The 18,627-nt window shown below is 35.3% G+C and overlaps 2 protein-coding genes across 5 annotated transcripts in view; one reads left to right on the top strand and one right to left on the bottom strand.

The window, feature by feature from the left end:
• Positions 1–11,768, top strand: part of LOC137400566 (trimethylguanosine synthase-like) — a 33,942-nt gene extending 22,174 nt beyond the window's left edge. For 3 of the 4 annotated variants that reach the window (XM_068086907.1, XM_068086897.1, XM_068086903.1), the window contains 7 exons: positions 555–715; positions 810–882; positions 1,018–1,259; positions 3,664–3,795; positions 5,529–5,745; positions 6,146–6,224; positions 10,617–11,768. In XM_068086907.1, coding sequence (XP_067943008.1) covers positions 555–715; positions 810–882; positions 1,018–1,259; positions 3,664–3,795; positions 5,529–5,745; positions 6,146–6,224; positions 10,617–10,727 — 1,015 coding nt within the window. In that variant the 3' untranslated portion in view covers positions 10,728–11,768. Of the gene's footprint in view, positions 1–554; positions 716–809; positions 883–1,017; positions 1,260–3,663; positions 3,796–5,528; positions 5,746–6,145; positions 6,236–10,616 lie in introns of all 4 variants that reach the window. The other variant, XM_068086912.1, reaches the window with a different exon arrangement.
• Positions 11,769–12,050: 282 nt separating this feature from the next.
• On the bottom strand, positions 12,051–16,395 carry LOC137385688 (homeobox protein Hmx-like). Its single transcript, XM_068072217.1, has 2 exons — positions 16,152–16,395; positions 12,051–12,646 (listed from the first exon to the last, which is right to left on the bottom strand). The coding sequence occupies exons 1-2, from the start codon at positions 16,393–16,395 to the stop codon at positions 12,051–12,053; spliced, it is 840 nt and encodes a 279-aa protein (XP_067928318.1).
• Between the last annotated feature and the right edge of the window lie 2,232 nt (positions 16,396–18,627).

Genomic DNA, 18,627 nt, shown 5'->3' with positions numbered 1-18,627 from the left:
ATTATATTTAGGCTTTTACTTGAAGAGAACATTGCTAGCCTTGGGTTATCCTGCAAGAATATCGGGTGATCATTTGATTATATTTAGGCATTTACTTGAAGAGAACATTGCTAGCCTTGGGTTGTCATGCAAGACTGTCGGGTGATCATTTGATTATATTTAGGCTTTTACTTGAAGAGAACATTGCTAGCCTTGGGTCATCATGCAAGAATATTGGGTGATCATTTGATTATATTTAGGCTTTTACTTGAAGAGAACATTGCTAGCCTTGGGTTGTCATGCAAGACTGTTGGGTGATTATTTGATTATATTTAGGCTTTTTCGATTCGAAGTGAAATCGTTGTATGTGATGTGCTACATAGGTTTGCTTCTTCAGAAATCAAACGTACTAGCTCCTAATATTCTGTATGAAATGGAACTAGTCACCTAACTGAAGCAAAGTCGATTGGGTGAGAATAGAATTCATCTGGTTTTATTTCTAATTTGAAGTCTTTTTGCAAATTTATTTGCTCATCTACGAAGCATGGTTTTCAATGCTTAGCATGTGATTTCAGGGATGGCGAGGCTACATTTGTTGACAGTCACTTTGTGCTTAGAGAGCCGAGTGCACTAGGAAGTCAGAGGCCACCCAAGTCTCTTCTCCGAGCTCGTAACTTCCTCAATGATGCGGAAGAATTGGACGGAGAGAGTTTCAACTCTCAAGTTTCAGTCCAAGGTAAAAGCTGCATGCGCTGTTTTAGTTCGCTTAGCACACAGGCTATTATCTAGCTGGCTTTAAAATGCTGATTTTTGCCTTGTTTATGCTTTAGATACCTCTATGGAAAGAGATAAAGATGAAGAAGAGGATAAATACAAAGTGGAGACAGATGAGGGAGACGCGTGGTATGTGCCCATGTATCTCTTATACATCATCTGATTTAACCATTCCTGCAATTTTTACCTCTGATTTGTTGTTCACCAAGAGAGTCGTCTGATAAATTTGCGGTTTTGTCATAATTGATGAGTTCGATTTTATAGTACAGCCCGGAAATGCATGACTCGGGAAGAGCAGGAGCTCAAAGAGGATGCTGCATCTTTCGCTGATGTGCTAGAGGTTCAGGAAGAGAGAAATACATACAAGAAAAAAAGAAGGAAGAGACGGAAAGTTCGATCCATCGCCATGCCAGACTATATCAAAAGGAATCCAGAGATGAGGAAATATTGGGCACAGAGATATCGTATATTCTCCAAGTTCGACAGTGGAATAATGCTTGATGAAGGTAGTCTTATTTTACCCATGAAGGATTGATAAAGCTTTTTTTATAATTGGTAATTGTTAACCCTTTCACTGCTCTACATGAGTTTATGCAAAATCTATGATCGACTGCCGTGGACGCATTTTTGCGAAATTTACAGTGGCTGCGTAGTAACTGAATATTATTAAAACATGACAACAAAACCAATGATTTTTAGTATTTCTAAGGTATTGACTGATGTCCGAATATTTTTTCAAAAAGTTAGCCTATTTCCGCGAAGCAAATAATAATCTTTGATCAAAAAATTCCAAGTCAAAAACGAACAATTTTTTTCTGACGATCAAACTTTTTAGTTGCAATATGCCTTCCGCAATCACCTCTCGTGTTAGGAAAAGAATAACTTTGTTGATGACATTATAGCCAATTTAGATTCAGACTCAATTAAATACTCAGATAGTGAAAGTGACAGCGCTGACTCCGATGGTAGTAAAAGCAATAGTCTTGTAAGAGTAAGGAACATTGTAGAGAATCGTAATAGCTTCGTAGCTGTCGTAGCTTCACATAGTTTAACAATGCGCATAATATAGATACATCGAATTTTTGCTTAGTTCTGTTTGTTAACATGTTGGCAACATAAAATATGTAACAAAAATGTTCTAGATAATGTTTGAGTGTTTGAAATTGAAAAGCGTTTATACATATCATGCAGCAAAATTGGCAATCTTTAGTAAAATAGCTGGCAGCAGCCCGAAAGGTAAATTTGTGCATGGATGGCGGTGAAAGGGTTAAGGCTTTAGCTATTTGGTGCCATTGTCAATGCAAGTGGAAAAAAATTTCTACCAGAAACATTGGTTGCTGTAAAGCTATACAGAATCAATTTATTTTTTAGAATTTTTTACATTAATTAGCATAAATCCGTACTCATAAAACAACCTAGTCTTGTGCTATGTTGTAGAATATATGTTCAACTCTTTCGCTACCGTAAGCCGATATATCGGCTTTCGTGGTAATTCAAGTACAGACCGTAAAACGTTATATTGGCTTATCAATAGGGTTTCACTTTTCTTTTCATTACGAAGCCCACAAATTAGCTAGACCAATCAAAATTTTTCTCCAGGGAAACAACCTAGTTGCCAATCGTGTGCGCCTGAAAGGAACATTTTTGATTCAACGATTCCATTTCTAATTACTTTTCAAAACAGCAAAACCAGATCGTTATCGTCATGGCAAGGAAAAACACGCCGCGTTCATTCAACGCCAATAAAACGTTAAAGATTGTATGAGAGTGGAGATTGTATGAGAATTCACTTTGTATGTATCTTGTAGAGTATTCTTTTTTTGAATAACATGTATTTTACAATAAATCGATATCTGCTTTTATTCTCGAGATATTGCTTAACTACTAGCGGTATATCGGAATTTTGAAAAACCCGTTTTATTAATTCGGACAGATTATTAATTCGGGCAGAATATTCATTCGGTAAGATTTTAATGTGGTATTGAAAGAGTTAAAGATGATCGTAGCATACAGGGTGCAACTTCACATAAAAATATGTACGTCAGCGTGACTTACTTTCTTATCTTAATATGTTTAATATTACTCGTAGTTGTATATATATGTCAGTGTGACTCACTCTCTTATCTTAATATGTTTAATATTATTTGTAGTTGTATATATACGTCGGCGTGACTTACTCTCTTATCTTAATATGTTTAATATTACTCGTAGTTGTATATATACGTCAGCGTGACTCACTCTTATTTTAATAAGTTTAATCTGCTAGCTGTTATTGTCACTTGACCGCAGCACTTTCTAGTTTCAAAAATTGGCACATAAATAATTCTGACTTTAAGCAAACGCATGTAATCGGATACAGCAATCACTGGCCATCGCAAAAAAGATTGGTGTAAAGGTCGCGAGGTACAATAGCGACAATAGACAAGTGATCACTAGAAGTGCCGATTGGTCATCATGTATATGGTTACTACACGCCGAAGGCACTGTGTGTAGATCTTTAGGTGCTATGGGTCACCAGGTGCTGGGGCAACCATACTAAGGGTCATTGCGTACTGGGAGTCATCATGTGAATACACAGTAAGCACAGAGTCATGTACCAGGGGCCTACATGTATAGCCTAAGGTCAGGTCATGTGGTACCAGAGGCCTACATGTAAAGCCTAAGGTCAGGTAAAGGGTACCAGGGGTCTACGTGTAAAGCTTATGGTCAGGTCATGCGGTACCAGGAGTCTACATATAAAGCCTATGGTCAGGTCATGTGGTACCAGGGGTCTACGTATAAAGCGTAAGGTCAATTCGTGTGATGTTAGTGGCTACATATAAAGCCCAAGGTCAGGTCATGTAATGCTAGAGGCTACATATCAATCCCAGTGTCAGGCTGTGTGACGCAAAGACTGAAATTCATTTTTAGAAGGCTGGTTTTCTGCAACTCCGGAGAAGATAGCATTGCACATAGCTGTTCGATGTCAGTCTGACCTCATCATTGATGCTTTCTGTGGAGTGGGAGGCAATGCTATACAGTTCGCGTTCACCTGTCACAGAGGTAAGTTTTTTTTATTCATGTGATATTGTTAGTTTGAGATCCTCAGTTCCGGCTCTTTGTACACATAGACTAGGTGTAATGAAAAACAACAATAAACACTCAGTTGCTATGTTCTTCATACATGTTCAAATAGCCATGTCTTTGCTGTGTTGTAGGTGCAAAATATGTGGAAATGTGATTACAAGCTCTTAAAAGCTCAAAAATGAACAGGTAATCGCGGCTATCATGAAAATGCCGTAGATTAGAATCCCTTTTCAAAACGGTTCAAATGGGACGTAGTTGAACAAGATGGCTTCTGTTTACACTTTCATGCAACCTCATTCATGGAAATATTTTCACAAATGTATTTCACGCATTCAATAAAACCTTGTCTATTGTCCTTACGCGTCTATTTCATCATCATTGTAATGCTGTCACTTTGAGCACTGATATCTCAAAACCTACCATGAAAATTCGTTTAATTTTTTAATCTTAGCTCGAAGGAGTGCATATCATCCTCTGATAAACATGACGAGCCTGTTGGTCACCTGTGATAGTCGACAAATGCTGCAGAAATTATTCGCGCTGTTTGGCAGGAAGTATGGGTCACATGATCAGATTACGACTAGACGATTGGACCAAGCTGAAACGAAACTGTAGAGTAGCGAGCATCTATATTTGATACAGGCTTTTCTGTAGAACCCGAAGTGTTTGTCATAAACTAGTGCTACGAGACGTTTTATATTGAGCTTTTTATTTGCCTTTCAATTCACATGATAAGATCACGTGTCAAAACAATAACCAAATCGTTTGACTACGTCAGAGAATTAACTGTTCATTTTTGAGCTTTTAAAAGCTTATAATCACATTTCCACATATTTTGTACTTACAACACAGCAGAGTAACACATGGTGAATCTTTTGATACCAAATAACTGTAATGTGAGTTTTGTTGTAAGTCAACCTTTAAGTTATAATGGAGAAGCCGCAACACTAACCAACAAAAATTACTCCCATTGGCAGTCGCTCTGAAATTGATTGTTGTATTATACACCATTTGAAAGAAAACAAATTCCCTACAAGAAACTACCAATATTTTTTTGTAAAAAATGTAAAGTAAATGCAAAAGAGAGCGGTATTGAGAGCGAGGTAAGAATATTTCATTAGAGATCAGTAAGTCGACCGGGTTTGTTTGGAAACAAGCGTTTTTGTTTCCGGTTTTGGCCGCGGGACTTTGTAAAGCTATGCGGTTCTGCGCATGACCAGCCGAGCTTGAAGGGGCGGAGCTTAACAAGCCAGAAGCATAATTATATAAGGGGGCCTAGAAATCTCACACTGCGCAGTTGCTTATATGTTTATTGAATATTGAACTGTACTCATGTATATATTTGTAAAATACATGTTTATATTCTCATTGCCTTGTTCTCGGGTAGTTTGATTCTTGGGGAGCAAGTAGAGGAACTTCTTTACACTGTCACTTGGAATGAGTAAATAATACATTGTTGGTAAACTTGAGTCACAACAGTAATAAGCTTACTTTCTATACCTAGCTTGCTTGTGGCATAGTCTAAAGATGAAGGTTATGCAGTATAGAGGCTGTTAATGCCATTATGGCTTTCTTGAAAAGCTTTTTGCGAACAACAGAGGTTTTTCAGCAGGCCTATTTATTTACCTTTGATATTTTTCTACTGAATGTCTTCTGTTATAGAATGCTGCTATCATTACATCTCAATTTATCCATATTCATATTTCTAGTTATAGCCATTGACATAGACCCTAAAAAGCTTGAGTGTGCCCGGCACAATGCAGAGGTCTATGGAGTCGCTGATCGTATAGAGTTTATCCTAGGAGACTTCTTGTCCCTGGCTCCAACTCTACAGGCCGCAGATGTGGTGTTTTTAAGTCCTCCCTGGGGAGGCCCCGAATATGTAAGCCAGGAGGTCTTCAGTCTAAGAGACATGCCAATCGATGGATATCCTTTTTTTTACTTCCCTGCAATTCTTGTTAAAAACCAAGCTTTGTGAAGTTGTGAAATCTGTTTTAATGTTAAACCTCACTGGTGAGATACTTGTAATATCTTTAAACTACTTTTGCATTATAAAATACCAAGCGTTTAAATGTTTTATCATCTTACCATGTGAGAGGTGGTGAAGTAGGAAATTGTCCCCTCTTGCAGTTCATGGCTTGAGAACTTGTGTATTGCTGGTATCCTGTAAACATTGCTTGGAGCTGTTTAGCAAGATCTATCTTTTTTTAAATGCAAGTTTATCTCGTGTCGGTGCTTGAGTTGAATGCACCAGAAGCAAAACATGATTTTGACTCTTTATGTCTTCAACACCAGAGATTATTACTCCTTGACCTTTTGACAATACGGAGGATCTGTTTCGAATTGCTAGAGGAATCACGGAGAACATAAGCTACTTTGTGCCTAGAAATGTGGATACAGAGGAGGTAAGATAAAGGTGGCTGGTCAGTCATGTATATGAGCCATTAGTGTCCTTTGGTTAGTCATGTATAATGGTCATTAGTGCCCTTTGTCAAGGTAGAATTTCATTTTACAAGTTTGCTACTGTCAGGCTATAAATCATACTGGAAAAAACGAAGTTAAAAATATGAGTTTTTATTATCTGGGTGGAAGTTCATTAGCAGCAGGCAACTCCGAACCCAGTCAAAGCATGGAAACAGTGATTGTGGAGGCTTTTGCCATCATAGTTTACATCTGTTTACGTAGTTTTTACTGGTTTTAGTAGCAATTCATGAGAATCACATAGTTGTTAACAAATCTCACCATGTTTTGACTTCCCTTATCAACACTTCACTTAATATGAACTACTTCAAAATGTATTACCCGTTGTGCAATTCGATCCTAATACTGCTTATATAACAAAGAACCTTCTTAAACTGTCGCTCATAAAGCTCACATTTGCCTCTAATCGATATATTTAGTGATTTTTATATTGTTTCGCCGTTTAAACTGCTGTTTAGTATCTCTGAGATTGAGACAAATCAGAAAACTCAATTTTTTTCAATTAAACAACATTAATAATTCAGTGTTGCAACATCGCTGTGAGATGGCGCTAGATTTGTAAAGCGCAAAAATGGAGTGTTATATAAGAAACCAATTTGTGAGCTTCTTTTTATCATGATCATTTTAGTGTCATGAGTTTTTTCACAGAACATTCTTGGATAATAAGAATAAACTTGAGCATCGAATTCTCAACAGCTTGGATTAATATTATGTTCTTCTTTTAAATTTATATTTCTAAAAAGACATTTCATATTCACTGTTAATTCACTGTTAATTCACTGCTAATTCACTTCATATTCACTGCTAATTCACTGCTAATTTACTGCATATTCACTGATAATTCACTGCTAATTCACTGCATATTCACTGCTAATTCACTGCATATTCACTGCTAATTCACTGCATATTCACTGCATATTCACTGCTAATTCACTGCATATTCACTGCTAATTCACTGTTAATTCACTGCTAATTCACTTCATATTCACTGCTAATTCACTGCTAATTTACTGCATATTCACTGTTAATTCACTGCTAATTCACTGCATATTCACTGCTAATTCACTGCATATTCACTGCTAATTCACTACATGTTCACTGCTAATTCACTGCATATTCACTGCTAATTCACTGGTATATTCACTGCTAATTCACTGCATACTCACTGCATACGCATACAAGCATATGCATTGTATGTTCATTCTAATTTGCGATAAGATATACATTTTTTTACAATACCCTTACTTCAGGGGTGTATCTAAGAACCTAGAAGGGTTTTACTAAATACCCTTCCTTCAGGGTTGCATCTAAGAACCTAGAAGGGGTTTACTAAAGCTAATATAAAATCGGCATGCTCACATCGTCTTCAGTTCGAGTCTCTATGAAGGTTTCACGCTGCTTACTATTAATACTCAGTAGAGAGCATTCATTACCTGATGTGGCTCAAAGCAGCATCACACAACGGCACCCTTTTAGGACTTTTCTATCTTGCCAAAAATAAAGAAATATGAGGCTGCTAAAAATACACACTATTTTTGGCAGCCTCATAGTTCTCTATAACGTAGTATAGTAACAATATCTAACTGACCAAGGGATGGGCAGCAGGTGATGAGATCTGATGCTTTTGGAAACTGTGTTGTTCGCTGTGTGGTGTGTCTAGTCTATAATTGGTTCTACAATTTAGCAGAACAACACCAGCTAAATATTCGTTAGCTGCTAGATGATATCTATATACTGCACTTGCCTTCTTGTTGGTATTTACCTCCCCTGTTAGTTGGTTTACCTGGATTATTATCATTAAATTAATCATGTTATAGTTATATTGTTGTAGACTATCTGATATATATTTTTACTTGAGAATATGTTACATGTATTATGAAAATGCAGAGCTTTCCAACTTATTATATTTGTTTTCTCTTGAAGGTTGACTTGCAACAAAATTCTTTTAATTTTTTAACCTTAGCTATAAAGATTACATATCATTCTCTGATAAACATGACGAGCCAGTTGGTCACCTGTGGTAATCAAAAAGTGATGCAGAAATTATTCGCGCTGTTTGGCAGGAAGTATGGGTCACATAATCAGATTACGACTAGAAGATTAGACCAAGCTGAAACGAAACTGTAAACTAGCGAGCATCTATATTTGGTAAGGGCTCTTCAATAAAACCCAGTGTTTGTCATAAACTAGTGCTACGAGAATTTTTATATTGAGCCTTTTATTGGTTTTTCAATTCACGCAAAAACATCACGTGTCAAAACAATAACCAAATGGATTGACTATGTCAGAGAAATAAATTGATTCCAATCTACAGCGGTTTCAAGATCGCGACGATTAACTGTTCGTTTTTGAGCTTTTAAGAGCTTGTAATCATATTTCCACATATTTTAAACCTACAACACAACAGAGTAAGACATGGTGAATCTTTTGATACCAAATAACTGTAATGTGAATTTTGTTGCAAGTAAACCTTTAATCAGTTTACATAGAGCCCTAGCACTTCTCCTATGATATGATTAAAGATATGCTGCAGGAATGATTAGCATGCACAGCGGATGGAGAGAATTGTGAGATTGTTCACGCGTAATGTGTTTTAGCGAGAGAAAATTTCTCTGTGCAGACAATTGAGAGATTGCTGTGTTTTGTTTAATCGCTTCTGGTGCGTGTAGTGGTCTCACCCTTAGTTTATTGTAATCATCTATCCAATATTTTATCTGTGGATCTATTGCTTAGACTCTCCTGTCTTTTTAGAATACTGCTGTATTAGAGATGTTATTAAAGATGTTAACAAGTCCAATGCACTCATTGAACTTGTCAAAAACTATCACAAATCTATAAGCTTTAAACAGATTTTACAAGCTTATTGATTTTATCTATCTTGAGACAGGTAAACACGTTCTGTTAGCAGTTGATAAGGTTATATTCTGTTAGCATTCGTTAGAGTTATGTTCTGTTGGCTGTTAATAGAATTATGTTATGTTGTCAATCAATCAAGTTATGATCTATTAGCAGTATATAGACTAATGTTTCAAATCTATCTATTTTTAAAGAATGAACCTTAACAACTTTTCTCTGCGCATTGTTTCTCCCGGTTCTATATAACAAGAAAAACTATACTATTTTATTCCACACGTGTTTAGGACAACTTCTAATTGTGTTGGTGTGGTTGTCGAATGGTTTTATAGGGGCCACTCTTGGTGAAGAACTGATGAATTGTATTACCTTATGAAATATGACTATAAAGCTAGTTACACAAATCCAAATTATATAAGAATATTTCAAACCTTTTCGAATGCCTACTTTGTGTTTGATGGAAATATAACATCATCTCGCCAGATACTTAACTGGAGAGGCACCTACTCGCTAATCGTCAGTTGCCTCAGCGGTAATCAGAAAACAGTTAGCTTCTGGTTTTACGTGGGAATATTGACCTCTGCTATTGACCTCCTGTACAAGGGTGACTCAGGGAGTTGTGATCAGATGGTTTACCTAAGCTGTGGACCTCAGTCTCATCGTATTTAGTATGACTGTTCAATTTTATAAATTTCTTTTCTTAGTGATTTACCTTGCTTCAGGACTATAATAAAAAGCAATACTAACATGCAGTTTACAAAAAGGTTTATGCAAAACTGCAATAAAGTTTTATTAAGAGCAAAATTAATGTTTCAAAGCATCAAATTAATGCATAAAATTCAGTTTCAATTTTTGCTAGCAAATAAAATTTTTATTTGTAGTGTTCATTTTTCTTCTTTCCTTAAATATTGCTAAATGTTACCAGCATGAATATCTAGTAACTACAGTGATTAGATAATTAGTGTATAGTTAGGGGTAAACTGTATACTGTATACCTGGTAACTGCAAGCTAATTTTAGATATTTTAAACCTTTATCATGTTTACTGCTTCCAATAGAACTGTGAAACTTGCTAGTCGAAGCATTAGCGAAGTTTGTCATACAATAAAGTATTTTTTTAAATTAATTTATGGTACAATCCATGAATACAGATCAGTGAGTCAGCATAGAAGACCTGTGAATGTGATTCGATATGTTGATGCCTAAAAGCAGTTACGCCTCACGAAAAATCGTACTGCAGAAATCATTTGAAATCATGTTAAATGTCTGATGTTGTGTTAATATTGGTGTAACTCTATGAAAATTAGATTATTTCTAGGCACAGAATGTTTTGAAAGGCTACTGCTGTCGGTAGCTGCGTTGCTGCATGCATATATGTTACGCATTCGTTATAAAAGTGTAGTGATAGTTTACGTAGAATTAGATGTAGAAATACCTGTCTGAACTTCTTTGTTTTGTTTTTAGCTAGTGAGACTAGCCGGAGAGGGTAACAGAGTGGAGATTGAACAGAACCTGCTGAACACAAAGCTGAAGACTATAACAGCATATTATGGTCAACTGATATCGGGAAGCTGATCTCTATGTTTATTCATGTATTAAATGCATGTTTATTCATGTATCTAAGCTCTAGCTCCAGTTATGTCATTATTTTACATTATGGCACGCTGAACATTTTTTAATTACTTTCTGTTTACCGTTACGTATGTATCGTATAGTGGCCATATTTGTATGTAAGTTTTAATTACAGGTAGTCATTGACTATGGTGGACACGAATAGCATCCTATATAGTGAATGTGGACAGATAATGAGCAGGTTTTCAATTATAAAACTGCATTTAACTTTTAGTCGATAAAAGAAATTTAATTGTAAATACATCTGCCAGAATTAGCCATCTAGCAAGTCATTTACCTTAAATACATCGAATGGTATATTATGATGAGTTAGGTAGTTTCACTGACATGTTATAACAAGTGGAAATGGATGCTCTGTCCGTGTCATCTCAAGTGCTACTAAAGTTGACACCTTTCCTACAAGAATAGAAAGCTTTCTCATCAATTGCCTGACACGCGCCCGTAGCATAATGCAGCTTATTACGTAGTTACATCCAAGAAAACACTAGTTAATTCTAGTCTTATTATTTTTTGTGATTCAGTATTAGTCATGTGATATCGACAGTTATAATCAAGTATTGCGTACTAAGCCTTCTGGAACCTTCTTTGCCAAACAGTAATTATCAAGAATAAAAGAGTGCTGCTCTGTAATTTTAAGGTGCGATGTCTGGGAAAATATTTAACTATTTGAGCGAATGTAAAACTAAACATGTTATTTAGATGGAATTTTTCTCGAATGTTCGGCGGCAAATACAAGAACTATCCAGAATAAATTAATGCTATTCAATTATCTCACGATCTAGTTTGAGGAAATGTTAAATTATTTGAAAGAAAATACATCAGCCTCCTGAGCTGAGAATTCTGACCGAGGCGGTTACACGCAAGAATATTTACACGGGCTTTCTCCTCATTTATGAAAAATGTTTTAATAGCTGTGATTCAAAACAACAGAAGAGCAACATTTCGTGATAAAATGCCTCAAGAGTTGAGCTTCCAAATTTCTAATGTCACTGTTTGTTTGGCATAGCTTGTTTGAAAAGCCTGTGACACAACAGCCGCAAATCTTTATAGATCTTTAGCTAAAGAGGTATCTTTTTAAATTAGTACAAGCAATATTTTTGTTTTTGAAAATATTTTATCACAATAAATATATAAAATATAATATCTGATGTCTAGTGACGGCACAATGATGTGATAGACTGAGGCGCAGAGCATTTTGTGTAGAAATAGCGGTGCGACAAGAATGAGTCCAACAAGTGACACAAAATTAATCTTAGGCCATTTCAATTACTCCAAACTTCTGTTGAAGTGTCTTTCAGCAAGCATTTGCTGTGACAGCAGGGCTTGATACGGCAGCAATCCATGGGGAACCTGCTGGGCTTCAGCCATTGGTTGGGGAAAATACTGACCACTCTGTTGAGCGTGTCTTACTTGCATCTCCCGTAAGTTGTTTAAGGCTAGCGGCAGTGACATGAGGCGTGATTGGCCTGCTCTTCGCATTGCGAATTCTGTCTCGTCCGCTGCAATCGCCGTTTGCCTCTTCCATTTATTACGCCTGTTCTGAAACCAAATCTTTACTTGAGTTTCTGTTAGTTTTAAATTTTCAGAGAGCGCTCCTCGTTCTGAGCTGCTCAGATATTTTTTTTCTTTAAAAGTTCGCTCGAGATTATAAACTTGCTGCCGTGAGAATACTGTTCGAGTCTTCTTCTTTCCAGAAATGTTAGAAAGGTGTATTTCAGTGGCTTCTTCTTCATTTTCATCAGAATTGATAGATCGGGAGCTGCCAGACCATTTACTCTCTAACTGCGCAGGCGTTTCTGGTCTTCGGTTCTGTATCAACAGCTGCCGTTGATGTTGGAGTGCTGCCAAATGATTCTGGGACGCTGCAATTTGTAAAATAGCAAAACATAATGGTTAGAGATTATTGCTAATGTGGACCTATAATCACTTTCAATACAATGACTCAGGGCTATTAGTAGTAAGCTTATAACTCTTCTCATAACACGAGAACACAAATCCAGTTAATAGAAAACAAAATACAGTATTTATTGTACTAGCATTTTAAAGTGATAGTAACTGGCTTTTCTGGTAGTTAGTGGTTTATAAAAAACAAAGTTTTAAAAACACCTGATCTTTGCTCAAAACAAAAAATGAACAATGGAAATATGAGTCAGTGTTTCCTTTTACCTGCCATGCCATGGCTTGATAAGAAATTTGCAGCTAAGATTTACTTCTTATCTGGATTGCATATAACATCATATTTTACCTTTATATAACATATTTCATGATTGTCTATATGACCTTAGTAGAATCACTAATTTATCTACATGTAGATAAACTTATCTTTAGAAAATCAAAAGCCTGATGAGCAATCGATGACAAACTTTGGTAATCTCACAGAGTCAATTCCATGAGAACTAGCAAAGCCATTAGTGTTTTTATATGTTTACATTCATCATCATAGTTCATATAATGGCTAACCTGGTGGATCTATTCAATAGCACAGGAAACAATCTTACTCTGGATTCACGTTATACATGATGGCGTAAAAGAGACTGCTATTACTTTAGGTATGCGCAACATTTGCAAACCTGCAAGCCTGCAGTCGCTTCTCCATGCGACAAAAGCTTTACACTGGCTAATATAAATGCACCGACTTATAGTAATAGCCAGGTTGGCATGGATACTTTTATTGGCAACGGTCAACATTGAAAAATTATCCTAAAAAGCAATAAACACCGAATCATAGACTTCGAGCTGTAATCTGTTTCATCATCACTTGAATCAGGCGATCATTGCAAAGGTGATCAGGTATCCTAAACCGAGCTCCCCAACCCATGCTAAGGATCATAGTCTAACTTAAAACCTTCACTACAGATGCTAAGCAGTGATATACTGTATATTGTTTGGTGTAAGCATGCTAATATCATATACTATGATCATAGCCAATGCCTGTTAGCTTAAGTCTGAAAAAGCGAGATAGTCCTATATGGGGCCCATAGTAAATTTCTGACACCAATAATTTTTATCTTCCACTGTTTAACAAAATTTTATAAAATACTTTGAATACGTTTGTAGGAAAGACGCTTAATTACATTATTTTCTGTCCAAAGTAATCAATTTTACAGCATTCAGAGCATTTGCTGTTGTGGTTGGTCCTACCTATATATAAGCATGTACTTCCTTCATTCCCTGTATCATCATCATTTCTATATTCCCTGTATCATCATTATTCCTATATTCCCTGTATCATCATTATTTCTATATTCCCTGTATCATCGTTATTTCTATATTCCCTGTATCATCGTTATTCCTATATTCCCTGTATCGTCATTATTCCTATATTCCCTGTATCATCATTATTCCTATATTCCCTGTATCGTCGTTAACCAGTTAACTACTATAATAAAATAAATGGTTTGACATATAGTGTATAAAATAGCTTAATACTGTTAAAAGAACGGATATTAGGTAGAACATTGTTAAAGCAGCTAGCTATGATATATTAAGAATAATTGTTAAATGTTGTACGCAATTTATTTATTATATCACATAAACTGAAATAGTTAGAAAACTTATAATTTTAGTGTAAAAATTAGGAGATGAACCGCGAAAGACCATGGAACCTATAATTGACATAAATTAAACAGTTAACATAGACTGCGTCAAAAGATGCAAGGATTGAGAAAGATCCTTTTTTTAAACTAGTCGGAATATTTTTTTCAACTAAGAATAAGTGATTAGTGGTGTATCGTCAAGCTAGTTTATAATATGTGTATACCACAAATATCATAACAAAGGATGAACTGATTGATGAACAGAGCGGCGGCAGATTGTTTGTTACCGTATGGCCTGCAAAATTGGAATAGAGGCAATGATGCCATTACAATTAATACTTAATAGTTTTGTCATAATAAATTTTATAATTTTGGAACTAAAATTGCCCAAACAGCATTAAAGTAACTTCCTGGAATCTAAGTTTTATCAAATGTATTATTAAAAACAGTATCTTACTTTATATATACAGTCTTTGCAGTTTTGTGGCACGCTTTGCTTAGACCTGTGCAATTATCTGGCTAGAGTGAAATACTACAAAATTTAAAAAAGTTGTACTTGTATTATTAAACGAAATTAATCAAAAACAATTTTTCCTCCTTTTACGAATTTAGTAACTGACCACAGTGTTGTACTTTTTATGGCAAAATTTTCAACTAAAAACCACATGTATCGAAATGCAATGTTTAACTGTGACATAAAAGTATTGATGGCTGGCTTTACTCTGAATACAAGTAGAAATGGCACATATTAATATTTTGTGTTTAGATTTAAAGTATTTATTTAAAATGATTGCGCTTAAATTAGTTTGTATTTTAAAAATAGGCAACAATTAGCTCTGGACAAATTTTTAGAATATCATTTTTATTTTTGTTTATACTTGCTATGATAGATTTCACAAACATTATAAGCAATAAAATACACCAGTTTAAGCTAGAACATTCTAGAAACTTTTTTTCTTCTAAATCAATGATCATTCAAATTGCCTGCAAACATATTGATATCTGTTGGTAGTTATATGACAGACATTTGAAAAGGTATTTACAACATCCGTTACACAAAGTAGGCTGAACCATTCATTAACCTAAGGCACAAACAGAAGCAAAAACCTTTGTAAAGCTCAACGAATAATTCTTGAGGAAGCAATAGATGATATCTGAATCAAATCAATAGTTAATTCGTTTGTGTTGCTTTTCAGTTTCTGCATGTTTTTCAATTCTTGCTGAAGGCATTTTATAAGAAAACATTTTTAAAACTAAACACCATATAAACATATATGACTGATGAACATGCTTTATCAATTTTGTTATGATATTATTGGACAAGATCTCATAGTTTTATAATTAGCCAATATATTATCAAACATATTTTGTTATCTTACTTCATACAAAATGCTATGTCGTAGGCACATTATAAAAAATTTCAAAAAGTTGCCTAAATAGTTCTGGGGAAAATTAGTTTCTCAGAAAGTCAACTAAAATCAAGTGTTTAGTAGCCATGAAGTCGCAAATGTAGATTATATCTGGGGTTATATTTAATGGTGATTATCTATAATGTTGTTGGCATGGCTGTCTGTTTCATGTTCTAATATACAGTAACTGCTTTTGGGCTTAGACAAAGTTTTCTGTTGAGCTATATCTTTCCATTTGTTTGTATTAAAGATAAACTACATCCAACCTAAAGTCTTGAAAATGAGATCATACACTCATTATGACATAACTTGAGATATTAGTATACAAACACTGTAAACATAGTTTTTATTAGTAACTAAGAAAGAACATTAAGGTATTCGAGACTAAAACAAGGTTTTAAAAATTAATAAAAGGGAGTTACCTTGATTAGCCGCGAATGTTTGAAATAGAAGAGGGTAAGAAAGCCATTGTTGACCTCTAGTCAGCATCGCCGAGTGAGAAACTGCTGATGGCAGCGGAGCACCACCGAATCGTCTTGATGGCAGCATTCGCACAATCTCTATGTCTTCTGACTTAGCCAACCTATCCTCAGCAAGAATTTGTGAGATCGAAAAGTTCTTACCAGCTTTTGATGATTGCCCTGACTCGTCGGCAGCAAACGACATGCTGGTTGCTTGTACAACGATGTTGTGGCAGCGCAGCTTCTAGCTCGACATATACCTCCCAGAGCTGGCCCCGCCTACTGGTACCAGCGTTCTTCGCTCTTCACGCTCTCAACTGACAATTCAGCGCTTTATTAAACACCTTTTGTCGATAAAACAAATTATTGTCCACACTTATTTTCCATAGCTGCTGTACTTGAACAATACTGAGTGCGATACGCACATGTTAGGTGCCAATTAGCAGATCATTGAGGATGGCAAAGACAAGCTGTGCAGTGCCATGGTTACAGGTCTCTGCTCTGTATACCTCTTCTTGTGACACTCGGTTTCGATGAGGTAATTCATGTCTAACGTCTCGAAACGCGTGATCTGTTTGTCGCTTTCATATTCCTTCCAGGATGACTCCAAGCATTTTGATGATGTTTGCTTCTTAGCATTCATTACGATCTCTTCATGAGAATGACTCTTATTGGGAACCAGAAGAGAGCCAAAAAGTGAGACATCATTTGGTATACTTAATCGCGCGTGTCATGTCACATTTGGACCATAATGCAACTAATTAACGCTGAATAATTGTTCCGATTTACTCGAAACGGTCATGAATAGATACTATGCGTCGGCTGTGATTACATCTCTCACCTCATCAGTGTTGGTCGTAGCAAAGTGGTTCGCACTTGAGGTATTTACATCATCAATTTAGATAATCGGTCTTACAAAAGCACACTTACCCTTAGCAACAGCTTGGCTACTGCATGCTGGGCTGTCAGCTTAGAATAATTATCTCTGCTGAATATTGTTTTGCTGTTTGCTCATATAAATTTAATTTTTCACACAGGTGCTTAGGATTCTTTCATAGTGATATTGGTAGGAATTCTAGATCTATAATTTTGCAAAAGCTCTTGTATTTTATATGATTAAAATATTTTATATGCTTTCTGTTTCTCTTAAATGCTTAATAGCAAAACGTTTAATTAAAATAATAACCAAAACTAATTAGAACTGGTCTTTATACATCTTTGGTCATGTCTTCTTTCCATAAGACCTCAATAAAATGTGTTCTAATTTCTGATGACAAGCTGCAGCAGGTGCTCTCTTACAATTATTCTCAACATTAAATATTTACTCTCTGGGCTTGAATTTGAAGGCTAGGATAGTTTTAGCTGACCTAATATAAAGCTGATTAAATCTACTAACATCTGATATATGACCTGATATAACATAATGAAGCTGGTGAAAGTCTGCCGTTTTGGCAAGCTAGAAACCCTTTTGAAGTATGTATCCTATGAAAGAGTTACAGAGAAAATTCAATACAGTTTTATACTACATGCTATATGTAGCACTGAACTATGTATTATTTGTGATGAATGTCTAGAAGTACATGGTAGGTTGTATTGTGTAGTAACTCATTTTACAATGAATGAACCATCAATCTAATATGTAAAAATAGTACGTTTTATTTTTATTTGTTGATAAATAAAGTTTGAGAGTTTGCCCATTATTTCATTTCACAAAGGAGAAAAGGCATGTGAACTAAACCTGAAAAAGCTTTGGTGAATCATGCTATGAGTCATCGTGTTACAATGTTCTGCTAAGTTACAGGCCTTTTGTTATCGCTTACTAAAAACCTTTGACAGTTCTGCACCTTGAATGGTAGTAGTACTGTATCCTAGTTGATGTTAAACATTTTCAATCTTGCTAGTTGCTTCTATAATTTATTTTATCTAAATATGATTACTTTATGAGCGCTCACTAAAATATTAAACAACATTAATTATAATGATTATATAATAACTATATTTATTATATTATTATATTTATAATTAAAATATAAATATAATTATTATATTACAATGATAACTATTGTAATCTGTATTTAAACAAAACATAATGCTGAGGGGAATTACACAGTAAGTTATTATTTGATATTTGGAGTCTTGCATTCTTAAAAAAGTATGATTGTGTACATGATAATCTTTCTAACTTTATATTAGTATCCTAGCCTGTACTAGTATGCTTAGTACGACATGTAGTACAGGAACTATGTACTAGTAAGTATGTGCATAATTATTCCTAAACCTGGAAAAGCAGTCGATTGATGCAAGTGGTAGTGTTGCTCTACTAAGAGAGTTCAAATCCTGTCAAAAGCAATATCTTTTCCTAACCGCTAAGCATGGGTTAAAGATTACAGGTTAAGACGATGGACAGATAAACAACGGCTCATATTAGAATTAGAGT

Source organism: Watersipora subatra, chromosome 1 (assembly GCF_963576615.1).
Source record: "Watersipora subatra chromosome 1, tzWatSuba1.1, whole genome shotgun sequence".
NCBI lineage: Eukaryota > Metazoa > Bryozoa > Gymnolaemata > Cheilostomatida > Watersiporidae > Watersipora > Watersipora subatra.
Note: the sequence above shows the minus strand (reverse complement) of the source record. Positions and strands in the feature narration are given on the sequence as shown.

Excerpts from the sequence above, each read along its gene's own strand:
- LOC137385688 (XM_068072217.1), bottom strand. The coding sequence starts at position 16,395 with ATGTCGTTTGCTGCCGACGAGTCAGGGCAATCATCAAAAGCTGGTAAG. Across the intron at positions 12,647-16,151 it reads AACATTCGCGGCTAATCAAG|CGTCCCAGAATCATTTGGCA; the intron begins GTAACTCCCTTT and ends TACAAATTGCAG.